The 20,415-nt window shown below is 38.9% G+C and overlaps 1 protein-coding gene and 1 long non-coding RNA gene across 13 annotated transcripts in view; one reads left to right on the top strand and one right to left on the bottom strand.

Annotated features, from left to right (window-relative positions):
* Ndae1 (Na[+]-driven anion exchanger 1) overlaps window positions 1-20,415 on the bottom strand; it is a 139,501-nt gene that overhangs the window by 14,512 nt on the left and 104,574 nt on the right. For all 12 annotated transcript variants that reach the window (XR_002009748.2, XM_019055367.2, XM_019055366.2 and 9 more), the window contains 9 exons: window positions 16,291-16,385; window positions 13,980-14,165; window positions 12,521-12,727; window positions 9,580-9,725; window positions 7,368-7,631; window positions 5,329-5,494; window positions 3,301-3,450; window positions 2,642-2,791; window positions 1,612-1,887 (listed from right to left, as the gene is read on the bottom strand). Coding sequence is in view for 11 of the 12 variants with exons in the window: in XM_019055367.2 (XP_018910912.2) it covers window positions 1,612-1,887; window positions 2,642-2,791; window positions 3,301-3,450; window positions 5,329-5,494; window positions 7,368-7,631; window positions 9,580-9,725; window positions 12,521-12,727; window positions 13,980-14,165; window positions 16,291-16,385 (1,640 nt within the window). In the remaining variant the exon portion in view is untranslated. The remainder of the gene's footprint in view (window positions 1-1,611; window positions 1,888-2,641; window positions 2,792-3,300; window positions 3,451-5,328; window positions 5,495-7,367; window positions 7,632-9,579; window positions 9,726-12,520; window positions 12,728-13,979; window positions 14,166-16,290; window positions 16,386-20,415) is intronic.
* Window positions 3,457-20,415, top strand: part of LOC140225170 (uncharacterized) — a 37,966-nt gene continuing 21,007 nt past the window's right edge. The window contains exon 1 of the long non-coding RNA XR_011900309.1: window positions 3,457-3,868. This is a non-coding gene — a long non-coding RNA (uncharacterized lncRNA). The remainder of the gene's footprint in view (window positions 3,869-20,415) is intronic.

The raw sequence follows: 20,415 nt of genomic DNA, 5'->3' as shown, positions 1-20,415 counted from the left end.
CTTTAGTTATGAATATTGAGAATTGATAAAATCCTATCAAAAGTGGTTTAATTTGTTACTCATATTAATTATTTAAATAATTTCTCAGCACAAATTAGACGAATCTGGACCGAAAAAATTCGATCATGTGTACATCGTGTTAGGTGTGCAGGTCGGTCATCACAGGTGACTTATTTGAAGTGATTGGTTTTGGATTGGGTTTAGCATCGAGTTCAGCAGAGAGTAAACAACTCTTCTGACTAATTTTAGGAACAACACATCTGTTACCAGTTTCCCCACATAGCACGGTGTTTTTTTTAAAACTTGCCCGAGTAGTACTTGATTTTCTCCGATGAAACTTGGTCTATCCTAGTTATATTGATTGTTAAGAAATCTATGACACTGTCTTACCCTATCATAAGAGTAATGCGTAACGCACAACACCTGAGGCACGAAGCACTTCGGATGGTCGATTCGGAAATCGATCAAGATGCGGACCCCCCCCCCCTCCCCAGTGTGTTAAAAAATGATTAAGGTTCAAGGCGAATAACTATGGACTAATAGGTAATGAGCAGGAAGCCTTTTTTAAAATCACACTTTTACGAGTTTTTCTAGATTTGTTTAAGAAAAAAAATGTAAAATGTTTACGTACACGGAGAAAAAAACTTCGTGCATGGGACCCGAAGTTGAGGTCATATGGATCTCTGTAGTTTTCGGACCACGATCTAAAAACTTGAGGTCCAGCTGCCGAAGTTCGGGTCAGACATCTGAAGTACTTAGGTACATACCGAAGGGTTCGGGTCACACATCTGAAGTACTCGGCACGTACCGAAGTATATCAGGTGTCTGACACGAACTCTGGCAGTTGGACCTCAAGTTCTTGAATGCGTGATCCGAAAACTTCAGGGATCTATACCTACGTCGGGTCCCATGCACAAGTTTTTTTCGCCGTGTACATTTTTCTTGTTCGTGTATTAGCACGATTGTTGCATTTTACTTTCCGTTTCTTCCTAACGGTTTACTGAGTATTTCATACTAACTGAGTCTTCTTGACCGGAAAAATATGCTCACAATTATTCATGTGAGGTCTCTGAATTTGTAAACTTTTACGAGGTTTTTTTTCGGTGCAAATAAATGGCAAACGATAAAGCACAAAAAACGTAGCCCGAATGTACGAATAAAGAGGAGATTTAATTAAAATATGGGTAAACAAGGCTAAAAATTATTAATACACTAAAAGGCAGGACGTTTCGAGCTGTTACCAGCTTATGTTTAGCTGCATAAACACATGAAAACAAGAAAAAAATTGAGTGGCGACCTGATCCCAGCCGTTATCACGTATTTTTTCTTTTTTTTCGGTACTGAATTCCAGTGGTTACGTGATAACGGCTGGGGTCAGGTCGCCATTCAATTTTTTACTTGTTTTTATGTGTTTTTGCAGCTGAAAATGAGCTGGTAACAGCTCGAAACGTCTTGCCTTTTAGTGTTTTAATAATTTTTTAGCCTTGTTTACCCATATTTTAATTAAATCTCCTCTTTAAATGGCCAACTCTACCAGGAAACGTTTACTCGAGTAAAGGTGCGATTCCGATCCAAGCATTTGGGCAACTATTTTGAGTTGATATAACATACCTTGAGTTTGTTTTCTTTGCGATTGACGATGACAGCTGTAATTTGTTGATCCATGAAAATGAGGATCGTGCCGAGGACGGCCGGTAAAAAGGCTAGGAAACACGTCCAGATTGGGTTGATACCAAATGGCATGATAATCCATCCCCGGTCTGGTAGTGTCGGCTTGAATTCGCTTGGCACTTCCAGCTTGGGGGTTTTTATCCCCGAGAAATAGTCCAAAGCGGACATGGAGAGGATAGCCAGAATTACTGCGAAGTCGCTGATCAATTGCCTAACCTGGGGGGAAAAATTCTCAGGTTAGCAAGTTAATGTTGAAAATCTCCAAGGGTGAAATCAAAAGTGTATTTCACTCACATCCTTCAATATTTCTAGAGGCAAAACAGGCTCCAAATGGTAATGCACTTCAGATTTCACCCCTATAGATTTCTTACGACGTAGTCAAGTTTGGAGGGTGCAAGTGCTCTCCAAGCAGATATAAAGTCTGAGCTCTTCTCAAGGCTCCTGGTGAGAATACTACATGAGTGTATTGCTAAAATTTAATGCAGCTTTTGGCGATATTTTTTTGGACTGGCAATAATGATTCAGGTGAAGAATTGCTGTAATGAGCGCCGTGCAGGAAATGTTAAAACTAACTGGAACAATTTGCATGAGAGAAATTAATGATATGTAACTGTTTAGTTAAACGCCAAGTTATTTCCACAAGGTTTTATTCCAAAAAATTTCCAAAAACATTTTGACAATGCAACAAAATAAATAATATTTCAACATTTTGTTCAAATAAAACATTCTGTGTAAATACCATGACGTTTACTTGGGGTGATATATTTTTTTATCCGATTCGTCTCTTATATTTTGAACTTGGTGGTACATTTATACATTTTACAATTTTATTTTTCTATCAATTACTTCGAAAACGAATTAACATCGAATTCATAAATTGGAGATTTTTCTCTTAATAATTGCTCGTTATGAATAATTGCTCTGTCCAATGATGTTAGTACTGATTTGGCTGAGGATGAACAGGACTTACCTTAGATGGGAAAAATAGGGCATTTTTGAAATCCTTGAGCTCGATAGAAATAATAAACGTTCCGAGAAATAGAATGATTGACATAAGAAAGACATCTGGCACATATGGAGGAGGAGAGCAGCCTGGACCGCCCATTGTCCCGTTTAGGGCCTAAAAAAAAAAAAAAAAAAAAAAAAAAAAAAAAAAAAAAAATTCGTAAAAAATTATCTCACCGACGGACGTCTTCATCATAAAAATCTCGTTATTTTTCTGAAATATGCGCCTTTGGATGCGCGTTGATCATACAGATTACATTTTGCAATAAGGAACCACTATCTCTTCCATAAAAGCACCTTTCGGCATAGGGAAACCAATAGCATATACGTTGTTTCTAAAATGAGCCAGAAATAGTGGTTCCTTATTGCGAAAATGTGGTCCATACATAGATTTGCATGAAATTTAAATTTGTTTCATTGACTTTAAAAGGCGTGCCATGAATGAACCACCAATCAATGGTCATATCTGAAAAAATGATCAAGAGACTATTTTAATCGTAAGAACATTCTCTAACAATACAAAAATGAAACATACAATGAAAAATATCAGCGTTAGCGTGATTCAATGATGTTCCAAAACTTAGAAGGTTCGCCATAAGAGACGAAATGTTGAAGGCCACTTACGAGACATGACGTGTTGTCGAAAGAGGTCCAATCTGTTGAATCAGGTACTTGATAATCGCTAATATATGACGGTGGAAGACAGACACAATCTAAAGGTTTATTCCTATTTAATGGAAATTTTTTTCCGATTGATATCACATTCTCTATTGCCTGAAAAAAAGTACACGAATTATTAATCATAAGTCTTCAAAAAGATTGGCGTGTCTCGTGGAGCATACACAGAGAAAAAAAATTCAGTTTTTATGGAACGCAAAAGTTTTCGGTCAAGGTAACTGAGATTTTCAGTCGTAAAAATCGAATTTTAGTTCAGATCAGTGGCAATTTTGCAAGTTGGCAACACTGTATTTCCTCCATTTAAATTCTTTGAAAATATCGATTTTAGGTGAGGCAAGCTGCCTCACAAAGAATCGATTGTTTTACATACATTTAGATGGGAGAAAAACAGTGTTGCCAACTTTTAAGAATCGCGGCTGGTTCAGAGACCGGAGGTCTTTGGTGCGAAAATTCGTGTGCATATCAAAAACTCTAGTCACCCGAACTAACGTACGGTCCTTGTGCCGGAAAACAGGTACGTGATAACTGTAAACTTAGAATTCTGTATGAACTTAAGTTTTATCCTCTTGTAAGCTCCGTGCCATTGTAAACAATGTTGCTTATTTCTTGTGACCTTAACGATAATTTAACGAGCAAAAGTTCCACTAGACGCTGAGAGAGTGTAATTTGCAATAAAAGTTAATGCATTCCCCGGCCTTTCTTTGCGTGCGATTGTGCAAGGAAAAATATGAGTTGTGGGCGAGAAATGTCGGATATTATCAGGGTGACAAGTTAGTAAATAAGGTGAGGGAGTAATAAAGAGGGGAGTGAAGAGGGAACGAAAAAGTGTAAACATTGTAGGGAAATGTAGGGGAGGAAAGGTGGTGAAATAACCATTGACCCAAATTATCGTTCACTCTGAGTAAATAATGCCCCATCTTACGAAGATTTGATGTTCGTTCAGAGCACCGCTATATGCATGAATTTTGATCAAGGGCATTTGGAAATAAATTCTCAGCGATTCCATGTTTTCTGAACTCGTTCATTCCTTAGTTTTTCTCTCTTACAAAGCTAGCAAAGGTATAACCCCTAACGGTCAACATTTATGATTAAACGTAGCTTTTAGCTGCCGTAAGTGCCACAACATAAAAATAGCGATTGCCTACTCTTTTCCGAATCATATCTTTTTATAGATCTCTCCAATTCAACTTTTTTTCTATATGCTCGACATAAAATTTGAAATCCGGCTACTTCAAATACCCTTAGATTTAGGAAAACTCTCGGCTCCGCCCAGCGTGCAGTATAATTTTTTGCAGTATAAATTGGAAACTCCATCGTCATTCGTCTAACTGCATCAAGAAAACGCTCTCAAATAACACAACTGATCGGATGTATTTTTGCTAAACGGAACTAGAGACGTGTAGGAAAGATGGGGGTGTGCTCTAGAAAGCTGGATAAGACACGTTTTAAAAGTAGGCTTGATGCTTGATTCCTTTTAAGAAAATGGAAAAGTGACATTTAACATTAAATCAAAAGGAACCAAGCTATGGTTAAAATATGCTATCTCATGAGCAGTGGGCATGTGACAGTAGCGTCGTGGACAGGGCTCATGAGTTAAAGTGCCCCAACACCGAACCTCCTCGTTGTCGCACGTCTGACAATGAGTCGTCGCGCCGCTGACGTCACTGGCACTTTATAATTCCCATTCATTCTTACGACCCTCCACTAAAGAGCACATTTCTTTCTTTTCCACCGGTCTCTCCTTTCCTTTTAGCATAAATACGTCCAAATAACCTCCAACAAAGCGCTTCAACCATAGTTAATGTCAAAAATATAAATTCTCAAATTCCAATTTTAGTTTTAACGATAGTATTTTTGGAAGTCCTTTTTACAATTTAACCGGATTTCGTGGTTTACACGATATAATCGGATTATGATTTATTATTACAAGCTTAACTTTCCAATAACTTCAAATGTATGTTGGAGCTTACTCACTTTATAAATGAAGATAAAAGCTATGAGTGTGGCAAAGTTCTCCTCGGTGAATCTGGTGATGTAGCAGACGAGAGCACTAGCATCGATTGCAACCAGAACGATCAATATAAAGGCTATCCACAGGCCGATCCATAAGCGGAAACTCATGTAATCCCAAGATCGTTCCCTGTAATAACAATAAAACGAATGTACAGTTTCACCCCGTATTTGCCGGGTGAAACAAAGCAATAGAGCGATATCCTAGGAGCAAAGTACGCAATATCGCTATTTCTACCCTTCACTCAGCCACATACACAAAACATTATGCACTCAATGCAGTTCTGTCGTGCTAGGAAGAACGCCGTATGAACATTCGAGAGTTGCTAAATTTCCCCGAATAAAACATGTATTTATGTATATTATGGGTATTTTTCCTCAACATGTTCCGATATTTTAGATTTTATGAATAAAATTGTCTGAAAAATTGCGAGAAAAATATTCAGAATTTCCCAGTAAATTCGTTGGTTATGAAAGGAAATTCGGCAGGGCCCGAAGGCTCGTACGATGTTTTTCCTTAGCACGGTAGAACTCTGCCTTGCTAAGGAAAACGCCGTATGAGCCTTCAGACGTTGCCGAACTACCTTTGGCTAATCAACAATTTTCGGGGAAATTGTAAGTATTTATCTTCAAAATTGTCAGCGAATTTAGTCGGTAATTTGATTTAAAGTTCCTGAAAATTCCATGGAAAAAATTCATAATTTTTCTAAACAAAAATAAGCGTTTCTTGAGAGTAAATTTGGCAACATCCGACGGTTCATACGGCGTTTTTCCTTACCATGGCAGAGTTGGCAAGACCATTTGCAATACGGTTAGTACGCATTATGCACTCAGTGCAGTTTGAGAGAGCATTTGCAATGAGCGCATGAAATGGAATGGAACGGAAGGATTACTGGGGATCATATAAAAGCAAGAATCTAATAACCACTACTGACATTCTTTTTCTCCGTGCACAAGAGAGGCAAAAAATGAGGATCACTTTCCTCGCGAGAAATTATTCGGTGGTAAGTTAAGCTACCAAGTTAATTTCAATTCCGAGAGGCTCAAAGTTTTCCAAAATTCATCTTTCTCCCTCGTTTATTTCCTTAATTCATACTTCCTGTTCTTCCAATAACTTAGAGGGCGTATCAGCTTGCATTTTCCTCTAAAAAGTTTCACCCGGATAAACTTTTACCGGACTTTCCCGCATCCCATTATCATAAAATTATCCAATTTCTTAGCTACTCAATTTCGTCGAAGATTTTTCTTCGTATGAATCTTTTAGCTGGGGCTCATTACCGAAGTGAGCTGAACAGATACCTACCGCTGCAGCACAGAACCCAAGGATGAAATGCAACAGAACATTTGCACACACGAAAAATATCCTGCCATATTCGCTCTCACTTGATCCCTATGTGTTTTTACCTAACTATATATTTAAGCAAATCGTGAAAAAGACATTTTTTATCGATTGTTATACTATAATGATAATTTTTGTTTTGTAATGAATTCAAAACTAAGTCTCGGGTGAATATTTCAAAGGAGAGGACAAACATATTCACGATGTACACTGGAGACGTGTTTTTTGAGTTTTGTCAGAGTATGTCTCGATCAAAACTTGTAAACGAATATTTTGACGCAATCCAGTGTTTTTCTCAGTTTTCTTTTCGATTACAACATTTAAGTATTATTAAATTAAGATATCATCGATTGATCGATTAACTACCACATTGTCAAACACAGTGTTGCATACATTATCCTTAAACTCGCATAAGAACAGGAGTAAATCCGAATAAAATACCCTGAACAACGATTCAATTGCGCAGAAGATATTTGAGTAAGCAAGCATTAAGTAAATTTTGCAAGTACTGAGTAGATTTTAAAATGCAAGTACCTTTCTCGGGAAAATTCAATGATAATTACAAGTTTTCTAAAAAAAAAATTTCATGTTACATTAGAGGAAAAATTTGGTCTGTGTCTAAAAGTTTATACGGCGTTTTTCTGAAGCGTGCTGATATACTGACTTGCAAAATTCGAAGACTATGGTTTCGAAGACGAGAACAGGTCCGGTGGATCCCAAAATAGTGAGAGGTTGACCGGAGAAAAGGCCGTAGCCCATCCCGCAGACGAACCCCGAGATGAGGGACTCCATGGCGGCCATGTTCTTCCCGGTCGCCTCGCTGAGGAGACCCCCAAAAGTAATGATGGGCGACAGGCAGGCGAAATACAGGAAAATCCACGATGCAACGCACTGCAACGCCAGCGCATCTTTGAAATCCGAGAGGTACCTGCAACCCATGAATACAGATGTTGGTTCAGAGCTGGTGGTCCTCTCGTTGCTTTCCTAGATTTTGCGTCTGATCAGGGTGGGCATTTTAAGTTTTGCATGGAATAATGAAACTAAAATGGCTAATTTGTATCAAATTATATCTTCGTCGCTGAATATTTTTGAAGCGGGAAACTGAAAAATCCTCATTTCTCGCGCAGATCATAAAAAAATAGCTCTGTTCATATGGTTCTTGCATTATCTTAGGTACAGCTTACATCTACAGAAGTTTCTGTTACGAGAACAGCGTACTCTGTGCTCACGGTTGAAGTTCTATCCTCTCAACAGAAAAGTTCTGTAAGCATAAAAAAGAAAGCGCAAGGGCCCTGTTTACAGGAGGTGCTGTCATCAGCACCCTCTATCGTTCAGCGTGATTGTGAGGTTAGAAACTAATTTTAGACTTTGTCAATGTCCTTACTATGATTTTCAAACCTTTTATGATGCAAATCTAAGTTTTAGTCAATCTTAAATTTGTCAGAAAGACTCACTGGTATGTAAAAGACAGATTTTGCCAGAGAAAGCCCATCTTTGTATTTTTCTAAACGAGTAAAGCGTGGCCCGGCGCATCATTTACGGTAACGCCTGCATTCAAATAGGCCTGCTATGTGTGTTGCATTCAAATGAAATGAAGGCGCGCTGGATTTCTTACACTATCTGCGCCGCTTCGCCTTCTTTGGCAGTTGTTGTTGCTCCATAATAAGGTACCGCAACTGCCGTAAGGCTTTGTCACTTCGCTGCTCGTTGTATCTACGAATACCCCATCGGTATATTTAAGTAAAAAAGACCAAAACGACCTCTCTAATTCGAAAATGTTGACACATTTTTTCGAGTAATTCCTACAACGTTATCAAAATATGTTCCCTGGGCGATTGCATACATATGACAGTAATGCATACAGGGTGTCTCAGGATTAAATACGAATATCGAAGGAGTCGATTCTTTGGGTCAAAAAAGTCGATTTTGTGGTTAATTTTTTTTCCTAAAACGCTTTGCCTGGGCGCCACGACTCCCCAAAATTGGACGAAAAAAATCGTCTTTTTAACTTTGCGGCAATGTTTATCAACCAATATTAATGAAAATTGGCAACTGGGAGTAACTTTTAGCGTTCTTTTCATTTCTGACCTCTACAAAAGGTAAAACTAATTTTAAGGGGGGTTTAGAGGGGGTATCGAACCTAAAAGTGGCCAAAATTAATGTTTCTAGCGACAAAAAACGATTTTTGACGGCACCACAAGATTTAGAGTTGAAAAATATTGGGAACATGCCCCCTGCGTTTTTTCGCTATAACTCATCGTTTTCGAGATAATAGAGGCTAATAGGGAAAAATCAAACCGATGTAGTGGCCACGGCCGGTTCCGGTATTGTAGAAAATGGAATAGACAAGTTTATGCAAATATGATTAATTTTTTCTTACTGATTAATTAATTGGCCAGCTTATAACGTTTTGAGATCTCATGCAGACCTAGTATATTTATGTTACTATTTTCTACACGGATTGTAATTATGATTAACTTATGATTAACTCTTTACCATCTGATCATGATCATGAATATGATCTCATAACTTTAATTTAACATACTTGAGATCTCAACTAGAACCTGAACATTTATTTATATGCCTCTATGCGAATTGTATTCATGTCTATTTTCTATGAATAAAAAGAAAGAAAAAAAAAGAAGGGAAAAATGGGAGCTGATAATAGGAGGATAACGGGGCCCCGTTATCCTCCCGTCTTCTTTTGACCCAGAGACTCGACTCTTTCAATATTCGTACTTAATCATGGGACACCCTGTATATCCATGAGAAAGCAGTCTCTTTGATGGACGTTTGATCATTTCGGGTAAGCTTTCGCTTTCCTAATGCCCAAGTTAAATGCAAAGTTCAAGTTATTATTCCTGATTTTCACTTACCAGGGCGCTTTCCTTTTGATGTCATTAATAAGACCGCCGAAAAGCCGTCCTGTTCGAGACAGTCCAGATTCCTCCCGAAGTTTCTGTTCCTCCAACTCCGGGTCGATAGACTCTCTCGATTTATCCGATGGTCGTTTCCTTGTGTCCTGCGTGGATTGAAAACATAGAATAAAACTTCAATCACTCATGAAATTCCAAACGACAATCAATATCGGAACCTCAAGCACAGACATGAGTTAATCTTCTAATTTCAAACTATTAGACGTGTCCCTTTTTCATGCGTTGAACGGATCAGTTACGCGATCTTAGCATCAACTTAACGGCCGTGTAATTGGTTTTATTTCCTTCTCACATCCTACATTTTATTTAAATAATATAGCTAGACGAAGAAAGAAATTTCAAGGGTTGAGTGGTGGAGCCTCTATAACGCAAAGAGAAAACTCGACACTACAGTTTGGTTTATATGGGAAATAAATCACAAATTAACCTTCGCCTGCGGTCGAATCTGGGGTTTCCCGGTCCCCTCTTTTGTTTTCTAGGCTAAAGTCACCTCAGAAACTGCACCAGAATCAACACAAAATAGGGTTGGTTTGAGTTTCGCTTCCTATGAATTGACTGTCTATAAAGGTAATCAAGTCTGCTGCAGACAGAGTATGGTCATTTCTGTTCCGGTGGTTCATTGGTCGCGTGAAAATAGGCTGACAGGCTATCTTGTTTGTTTATTTACGGCCGTAAGAACATCGTGTCAGCATATTTTCACGCGACTAATGAGAAACCGGCACAGAAATTGCCATACTCTGTCTATAAAGATACTCAAGTCCGCTGCGGCGCTACGCGACGCGACGTGCTGCCAGCTCGAAACGCGCCCTGACGCCTACAAACCTAAGGGGATACTTCACGCATTGCGCAATGCTTGAAGTATCCCCTTAGGTTTGTAGGCGTCAGTGCGCGTTACGCGCTGGCAGTACGCCGCTCCGCTCTGTTAGCCAGCACGTCGCGTCGCGTCGCGCCGCAGCGGACTTGAGTACCTTTATAGACAAAGTATGGTTATTTCTGTGCCGGGTTTTCATCGGTCGCGAGAAAATAGGCTGACACGATGATGTTCCTACGGCCGTAAATAAACAAACAAGATGACTGTTATCAGCTAGCAAGTTTGAGGTTATGCACATTTTACATCCTCCTGTGATAAAGGCGAAAGGCGTTTTAACAGTATTATCCATGTGTTTTTCATATGTTATTCGTAGATGTGCTGGTTTGAATTGTTACTGCCGTATAATTGAAATTCTGAAAAACTTCAAGGAATGATGTCAATTTGTTCCTCTTTAAAAAAATAACACAGAGGCGGAGATTTGCAGACAACGCAAACGAGATATGCGGTTGCGGACTTACGCCGCGCCTTCGATATGTCTCTCATAGCTTTTGACATGTATAGTACCTATGAAGGGGGAAGTGGAGGAAATGGGTCACTAAACCATGAACGAATTTTGACTTGCGAATATAGTTTTCTGAAAGAAAATGACGCGTAGAACACGATTCGCACATTAAAAACGCGAACAAGTAACTCAATAGCCGAGAAATGCGCAGTGCAAATCGCTCAACTTATACGCAAATTTAAAACGCCCCGGTTTCGCGCCGCGCCGAATGATGTCATCCGGCACCAATCAGAAGCGGGCACGGGTTTCCACGACTTCCGTTAAATGTCTATCTACTCTTCGTATATGGAAACAATACTAAAGTCAAAATTATATCTTTTGAACTCAAGACTTGAATCTCATTCATATGTTAGCTGTAATAAACGAGCAACACTTCCATATTGAAACACGATTTATTTTAACAAACATCAGAGGAAGATGAGAGAAGATTGCGATATGACTACCGCAGTGTCTCAACACCGTCAGTTTCCCGCCATTCGGGTGCGTTTGAAATGTCTTGCAGTTTTTAGATTTTTCAAAAGCGGGTTTCTCCGCGATTTCGGCTCCATAAAAATGCGGAAAAATCACCACGGTATCTACTCACATTGTACTTTCAGAATATTCAATAAAGTAAACAAGGTTTAGTGACAGTGATGCCAGGCGTACGGATTTATCCGTGCCGCGCGGACATTCCCTATACCGACACGGACCGCCTACGGACAAAAACCTTATGGGAAAAACGCTTCCCTATCTTAAAATATCCGTACGCGTGACGTCACAGAATGACGCTCAGCCAATAGCAGCACGGAGAGCGGTAGAGCGTACTAGAGTCCCTTTATACTGAGAGTCAAGACAATTCGGCTCATGGATGTCACAAACGGGAATAAAGATTACAGAAATTGAACGTTTTTCGTAATCTTTGATCGGCCCATTCTCAAATGCCTTTCTCCGTTCCTCCTCTCATTCCGTTTGTTCCTTGCCGAACCCGTAATTCCCTGGTCCATTCCAAATTATAATCTTTGCAATTGGTGAAAATGTAATCTTTATTCCCGTTTGTGACACTGTGGAGGCCTAAAATACGGGAACCAATCAGAAATGGATTCAAGTTGTCTTGACTCTCAGTATGAAGGGACTCTAGAGCGTGCGGATCTCGCACACGGAACACCCGGGAACACTGTTTAGTCATAGAGAAAAAAAAAGGAGGTGTTTGTATTTCGGGCATCTTGGAATTTTTCATAGAGTATCTATAGCTTTGATGACGTCATTGGGTACAGCGACGTTTTTATCCTGTCGATTTTCTTGGAAATGGTGTAATTTAAGGGAAAAAGTCATTCTATAAAAAGTGCTTGAAATTATATAAAGAGTTGATTTAAGTAAAAAAATCGGACATTATGGTCCGTTTTTACAGCGTCAACATAACCCTCAACGAGCGTCTTGTTTACATTGATGACGTAGGTGGGTACAAATCCTCAAGATGCAAACACCTCCTTTTTTTTCTCTATGCTGTTTAGTGACCCATTGCGAGGTACCTGAGAAGGTATGGCAGCGGGTGGCTCTATCCTGATGGTGGGGTCCCACTCCCCGGGTGGAAGAACGGTGACAGCGTCGAGGAACTCGTCGATGGCAGCTAGGAGATGGTTCCGATTCCTGGCCTTGTACGCTACCTCGTGGAAGACCTCGTCTGACATCAGCGTTGCCATTGCACGCCCGATCTCATGGTAATTTCCGATCCCACCCTGGAAAAAAGCAATGGAATATTAGGTTGCAGTCATTGTCGATCTTTAAGGTGAGTGATCTGGCAGCGGGAACTGTCAACATTAGGCCTTGTCCACGAGAGCGCGGTTTGAGGAACTTCAGCGGACTGGTTCCAGGAACTTGTTATAACTTACGTATAACTTGTTCCTCTGGAACCCCCAGTTTGCAGAATTTAATCGTCTAAACTGAGCTCGTATTTACAAGGCCTCAAAGATCTGAGTTTGCTGGAAAAGTCAAGTGCCGGAGACGTGATCAAGGGAAAGTTCCTGACAATCATCCGAAAAGTACCCAGGATCATTCAAAGAAAAGTTTCCGGGAACATTCAAATAAAAGTTTCCGGGAACATTCCAAAAATGTTCCCAGTGGCTCTTCGGAGTCTTATAACAATTACCCAGTAAATATGTAGCAGTGTGTGTTTTCCTGCCAAGCATCCTCGGAAAAGTAGATTTCGGGAGTACGCAGAAATCGGGAAAAGATTCATGGCGACTAAGCGTTGCGCTCCTACATAAGGCCGATGTCATTAGGTTTTGAGAATATGGAGTCAATTGAAAGGCTTGCAGTCGATAATTTCCAGAAAAATGCCATGGAAAACTGTCCCTGCTGCCTCAAGAAACATGATAAAGACTTCCTCAGGTTTGTAAAGTGGTAATTATAGTGTATTTTGTGCCGCTCTTTCTAAAAATGACGTTTATATTGTTACAGCCCTGCAGTTCTTCAGAAGAATCAGTTTTTCCCGGAGGAGCTTTTTACGTCCTTAGAGGGTAAAAACCTGTTCTAGGACAAAATAGTTCCTCTGGAAAATTGAAGGGATAGTAAGCAAAATAAACTAAGGTCATTCTCGGAAGCAGCTCAAAATACTACTTAAGAAGTCTAAGAGTAGTCCCTTCTCCTTCTTGGTCCAGGAACTCTTTTTCTCACGTTCTTCGCAAAAAGGCTGAACTAGTTTTTTACAGCGCTTTTCCTGGAAAAAATTGGCTATCTCGGAAAACTGGCGGGAAGGAAAAATCGTAAATTTGTGAGGTCAAAATTATTTTGGTAACCAGAAGTGGATCCAGCAATTTGGCAACACCGTATTTCGTTCATTTAAACCTATATGCTAAATAATTGATTCTTGTCGGAGCACCTGACCCCTTCAAGAATCGATACATTTCCATAGGTTTTAATGGAGAAAAGACAATGTTGCCAATTTGCTGAATCCGGCAATGTTGGTAGCAATGAAACTTTATTACTTACCATGGGACCGAGAAGGATGAACATAAATCTGGTTGGAACAGGAACCTCGGTTAAATCGCCTAAAAAAATTCCCTGTTTGAGCCGAATAAAGGCGGAAAGTGGTTTACTAAGAAAGTCTACTTCTCCTACGAGGATATTAGAGGCCTCTGCTCCTGGAGGTATCTTCCGCATAAAATGGGTATTAGCCTGTAAAAAAGAGGAACACAACAATACAACTGTAAAAGTTAGAATGTTAAAAAGTCGGCTGGTCTTTTATTTAAAAACTATTTTTTTAACTACAAACTTCAAATCATCCTGATTTTAGTTTTGCTTGCACTGAAAAAAAAAAACTCTTGACGTATTGTTTTGACTTACAGCGTTGTTCCTTTTCGACAAAATCTGGTTGTTTGAGTTAAGGGGACGTAGTTTTGAAATCATTTTTAACTTAATCTTAATGATAACAAAACGATAATTTTTTAACTGAAAAAAAAAACTGACGCTTTGAGCTTTTGCAGGTGAAAGAGGCCCCTTTTCTTGTGGATGGGCCACATTGAATAAATTTGTTGAAATGTTCTATGGCAATTTAGATTAAACATGATCCCGATGTGATTAGATTTCACGCAGTCATTTTCTCACAGCACTCCTTATGGGAAAGTTTATGTGCTCTGGCCCCCCCCCTTTATTTTTTACAAATTATCAGTATAGTGTAGGAGACATCGAAGTATAATAGTCTGCATCGAAGAATAAGGAGAGGATATGACAGAGGAAGAGGATGGTGGACTTTATCGTGGATTTGAATGGGTGATCATTCGAGCGTGAAGCACTTCGAATTGCGAGCGATTCGCACATGAGCGAGAGGAGCCTGCGCCATTGTTATCCCTCAAATATTGAGTATTGAATCCCGGATAAAATTTCACGACGAAACCGTAGGAAGTGAGTTCAAGTAATTTGAGATCGGGCTAGATAAGTTTGTATTTTCAGGAAAAGGCTTGTTGAGCTCAGCATCTTAGGATGAGAAATCCACTCATGCAGCACCGATGATTCTCTCTTAAGCCAGCGAATTCTATAATGACTTTAACGTTTCATTGACCATTAATACTTATATAATAGTGGAGCACTGATTCAACAACTTTTTCAACTTGGCAGCGAAGATGATTCGTCAGCGCTTAACTGATGACGAGAGCTTACAGCAGCCATAATGCCTTTCGCTGCTTGACTGAGACAGCTGTTGAATCAATGTGAATGCAATGTCTCAAGAGTATCCATGATCGGAATCAGTTAATATTAAAAAAAATTAAAGTAAGAAAGTTGAAAAAAAAGAATAAAAAGTTAAAATTATTCGACAATTTTCTAGCTCACTAGTGACTGGATTTATCTCATGCTGAACGCAACAAGCTCGTCCGTGAAGAAACATATTAACCACTGGAATTTACCTTTTAAGGTTTCGTCATGAAACACTTTATTTAACATTCAATGAAAAAAACTTTTAAAAAAAATTCATGAAATATCAGAAAAGTTCCAAATCAATATTGCAGTAAGATTAAAAAAAAATACTGTCTAGACGTTTGAAAAATATCGACAAAATACGCCATAATATTAGGTAAACACTGAAATGATGGATTAAAGCTATCCTTTCAGCTTTGGCTCGATATTGACACAGTATACAGTCAATAAATTCAAAAACATCGCGCAAGTGTTGACCTTGTAATTTACACGTATTTTTTCCTCAACTATACGGGGTTGAATATTGAAATTGATAGACAAAGCTATACATAAAGAAGACATAGGAAGTATGGAACGATCCTATTGGTTGAAATGGGTGGTTCCTATAGACTTAGGGAGAAAATGATGGATTAACTATAGGGTCTCATGTGGGTTGCCGTTAATTAGTCTATTACCTACCTCCTTCGTCCATTGCAACCATCCGCTTCCACCAATAGGACCCCTTCATATTTCTTTTGTCTTCTTTGTCTATAGCTTTGTCTATCCATTTCAATAATCGGCCTGCTGGGCGGCTCGAACAAGTGATGACGTCTAGCGATACGACGGGAATCGCTGTGAGCACGCTGCGGAAAAGTCGGCGCGCCTTCAATTTTTTACGTATGCAACGTGGACAACGACTGAGCTGGTTTAGTTGCATCCAGGCGTTACGATCAAATGCGGCGCCTTGCGCGAGGTTTCTCATTGATGATGGTGCCTCGTTTATGTTCTTAACAGCTCAAATTGTAAAGTTAAATGTTTCCTCTTCTTTTTCTTCAGTCGGAACAGTGTAATAAATCATACTTACATAGTTATAAATAGATGACACATCATGAAATAATTCATTTTTTACCTTATGATCACCGTTTAATTCGCCCGCGCTATGATTCTTGTTCATGGACACCGAACTAGGACTTCTTTCCATACCCTCGCCACCAGGATTGCTTCCTGTTGGAATGAAAGTATGGTAAAATAAAGAAAGTACTGAAAATTGTGAACATTTCATGCTGCACAATCTATAAAACTATACATTTTAGAAATGCCCTGTCGAGGATACTGGTTGATCTATGCATTTGTGACCATCTTTGAGAAACGGACTTCAGTCCTCGAAGGCAATTTCGGGATAGAGATTCTTCTTAAGTCGACTAAAAAAATCGGAATTTGAGTCAACAACGGCAATTAATCTCTATTATTCCAAAAAATAAGATATCAATGGTATTTATAGATAGTTTATTTTGGTACCGGTGGAGGGCATAAAATTACGGTTTAATCAAACGAATGTTGCCCCGAAGTAAGTCGATTTAATGTTTATAAAATTTCCTCTCAAAACTAGATTTCTCGAACTGCAAACCTCAAATCACTCTAAAGCCGGTTCAATTTCAGATCTTTGGGTCCTAATAGCTCGATTTTGAGATTTTTTGCACAAAAGTTATTCCAGTATAAGTTCCCAAACGGTCTCATATCGGCGATAAAACTCCCAAGCTACATCTCTTGATTGCGGTGTTTAAAAGTGGCTTTTTCCAACGTATTCTTGAATGTTAAAGAAATCGTATCATTCCTTGAAAATTTGTTGGGAGAGTCCTCAGGCAGAGACGAAAAATTGCTCAAGTTTTCAAAGAAATACGTTGAATAGTTCTCACTGATTTAATGTAGTGTCACAAAAAATCTGCAACGTTGCAAATCCAGGGTTATAGGACATTTCATCAACGATTTTTTCTCCGCGCACCTGTTTTTTCCAGTAATTTAAGTCCACGCGTTTTTTCGGCACGGGAGTTTTGGTCCACGTGCCAGTTGAGACCCAAAGTTAATTGGCCCACATGTAAATACAGACGACAATTGCTCACGACGTTTTTGGATGAAAATATATAATGTCTTGGAAGAATGAGGGTTTGCTTGTTTTTTTGTTTTGTCAACTCTCTACACCTCTTTGGTGTAATAGGACTTAATTATCTTTCAAGAGATTCCCACCTTGTTATACCTGAACCGGATAAACCTCTATATTTGCTTCAGCTAAAGGCTCTTAGATTTTTTCTGTGGACGATGAGTATCTTGATTTATTTTGCGAGGAAAGATCTGTACTTTTAAAGGATGCCTGTCATTCTTAATACGTTCAATTTCGTATAATTCTGTGCAACACCTCTGTTGTGAAATAGTTGCTTCAGGCGCCGCCGCAAGGGCGGGCGGACGGCCAGCGGAACGCGCATTGGCGCCTACAAACCTAAGTGGATACTTCAAGCATTGTGCAATGCGTGAAGTATCCACAAAGGTTTGTAGGCGCCAGTGAGCCTCTCGCGCTGGCAGCAAGCTGCTCCGCTCTATTAAGCTTTAATATTTATTGTTTTTTTTACTCATGATTTTGAAATGTTTGCACACTCTGCATTGATTATTCTCATTTAAATTGATGGTAAAAAATATGTATCAGTTTATCAAAGGAGAATAATAATATAATGTGTGTTTTTTAAATATATGTGGCTCCGTGTCAAATTTAATGATTTCCAAAGCCCTTTACTTTTTTCTTTTACATTTTGTGCTTTTGTTGTGCTGCAGCGAGGTGTACGCGCAACGGAACGCTCAAAATTTGACATATTTGACTCTAAAAGATCGACGTACAAATGGGTTAAAACTAAAGATCGCGTGCTTCTTGGTTTTTTCCCCTCTTTTATTCATTTTTGTAGTTTCTGTTGGCACAACTGCGGCTCATTGAGATTAATGTCGCTTGGAAAAGGTTTTACAAATATTTGTCACGTTTTAAAAATATAAATGTTTTCAAAATGAAGCAATAATTCCGTAAAGGAAAAATAAAAAAAAAGTACCTATACATATATAAGGTATATTTTACATCGAATATTTTAAGGATAGAAATAAAACCAAATATTCACTAATGACAATTTAAAAAGATGATTCAAAAGGAGAAAGTAATAAAATTTCATTTAGAAAATGAGCAACCATAACAACACCTCCTTCTCTCTCAATTTCTCATTATTTCCATATTGTCAATATAATTTTGCATACCGACTAAAATATAACGCTTGGACCAAGTCACTGTTGTTTATTTTTCGTGTGGGCGTAAACTACTGGACAAAAAAGGTGCGCGGACAAAAAAACGTTGACAAAATGTCCTGAAACCAAATCCAGATACGTTTGGAAATTTTACCGTCACTATATGTCTCTGCACAAATGTGTTTTAGGTCCTTTTTAAATTCACTCGTCTATATGTGATTCATTTGAAAGTGCAGAGCTTTTCAATATATCTCGACGAAGTGAGCAAATATGGAACTTCAAAAGGGTCTGGGTGAAAGCAATATTTCTATACGATCTGTCATAAAGTTGGTATCATCCTACCATTTTAGCGCCCACTAGTTTCTCCTGAACTTTTTACTTCTACCTCTGATAAAGTTAGCTCAAATATTCTACCGTGATTCAGTTTTAGGAGCCGTCTTCCAATTCTCCTAAACTAAGACCCCGGTTTTACTAAGAGGATTAAGCTTTTGAAGTCGGCGCAGCCCCCCCCCCCCAAAGTTTGTTCATTCGCAACCCTTCCGCTACCCTTAATTTCATCCCTCAAACGCCCCTTTTATGCGCAACTGAGCTATACGATACAGCTGAAATGCAATGTCGAGATATTTCACTAAACGCCAGTTGTATACGTCATAAAAAATGATTAAAAGGTTGAGTCATAAAAATTGGATCGTGGAAAAGTATTGATGCCAAATTTGTGAGATTGTCAGAGCATAAAAAGCTGTTGCAGTCTCATGAAATTATTCCTGAGCTGGCAAGTTTGAGGATTACAGTGAAAAAGTCATTTTCGAGCAGAAAGTTTACGAGCGAGTTACAAATGGACGTATTTCTGCCAAACGGAACTATGTGCATTAAGACATGAGCCCTGAGACCCATAAGAATATATGCATAACAGGGCTCACGCCGTAATGCACATAGTTCCGTTTAGCAGAAATACGTTCAAATGAATGAAATGAAAAGAGAAACAAAAACGTGGATCTTCACGGGGTGGAATTGCGGAACTCGAGAACTGGGCTATGTTTATTTGAGAGGAGGCGCCTTAGTTGATACTCATTCCGTGATTCTGCAATTCTCAGAATTTATGTCACGATATCCAGCGCAAGTTGTCACGCAACCTGTTAGAAAGTCGGAACGTGCAACCGCTAACTGAACCAAAATTTGTTTACAAGAAAACTTTAACAGGATACCATAAATCCTATATAAGTCAGTTTCAGGAATTTTTATGTAATTAAGAGGGCTTTGACAAATTTAAAAAAAAAGTATTTTACTTAATTAATATTGTGGAAAATAAGGATAGTTTACGGCATACTCCTGGTTATTGGTAAAATTCAGATTTGTATTTTATTTTGCTGCTCCAGGAAAGAGCATCGAAAAAAAGGCTAAAAAGAAAAAACCGAGTAAGCTGAAATTGAAAGTACTAATCAAGAATCTAATGAGCTATACATACTAGACTAACCAAGTACATCGAAAACAAGTACTAATCAAGAATCTAATGAGCTACATACTAGACTAACCAAGTACATCGAAAATAACTAACCGAATGCATCTACGAAGAGTGTGGTTAAAATATCAGCTACGTGAATGCACATGTACAAAAATAAGGGGCCGTCCATAAATTACGTAGCGCTTTTGGGGGGAGGGCGGTCAAAGAGTAGACCGTTACGCCATTTTGATTTGAAGTGTTGAAGGATAACGCTAGGGTCCTACGCTACAGAAACGTTACAAGGGAGGAGGGGTCAAAAATGTCGAAAAAATGCATTACGTAATTTAGGGACGTCCCCTAAACACGTTATCACAAAAATGGGTCGCTTAATTATCTTCAGTGAAAATCTAAAAAAAATCCTGCATCTTCGCCAAAACGTTAAAACTGTTTCTACAATTAATCCATAATCCATAAAGAAGGGAACCAACCATTATTTATTTTGTGAAATTACACACGGTTCTCTTTTTACATATTCTT

This window comes from Bemisia tabaci, chromosome 7 (genome assembly GCF_918797505.1).
Source record: "Bemisia tabaci chromosome 7, PGI_BMITA_v3".
NCBI lineage: Eukaryota > Metazoa > Arthropoda > Insecta > Hemiptera > Aleyrodidae > Bemisia > Bemisia tabaci.
The sequence above is the reverse complement of the archived record's forward strand: the minus strand, read 5'-3'. Positions and strand labels throughout refer to the sequence as shown.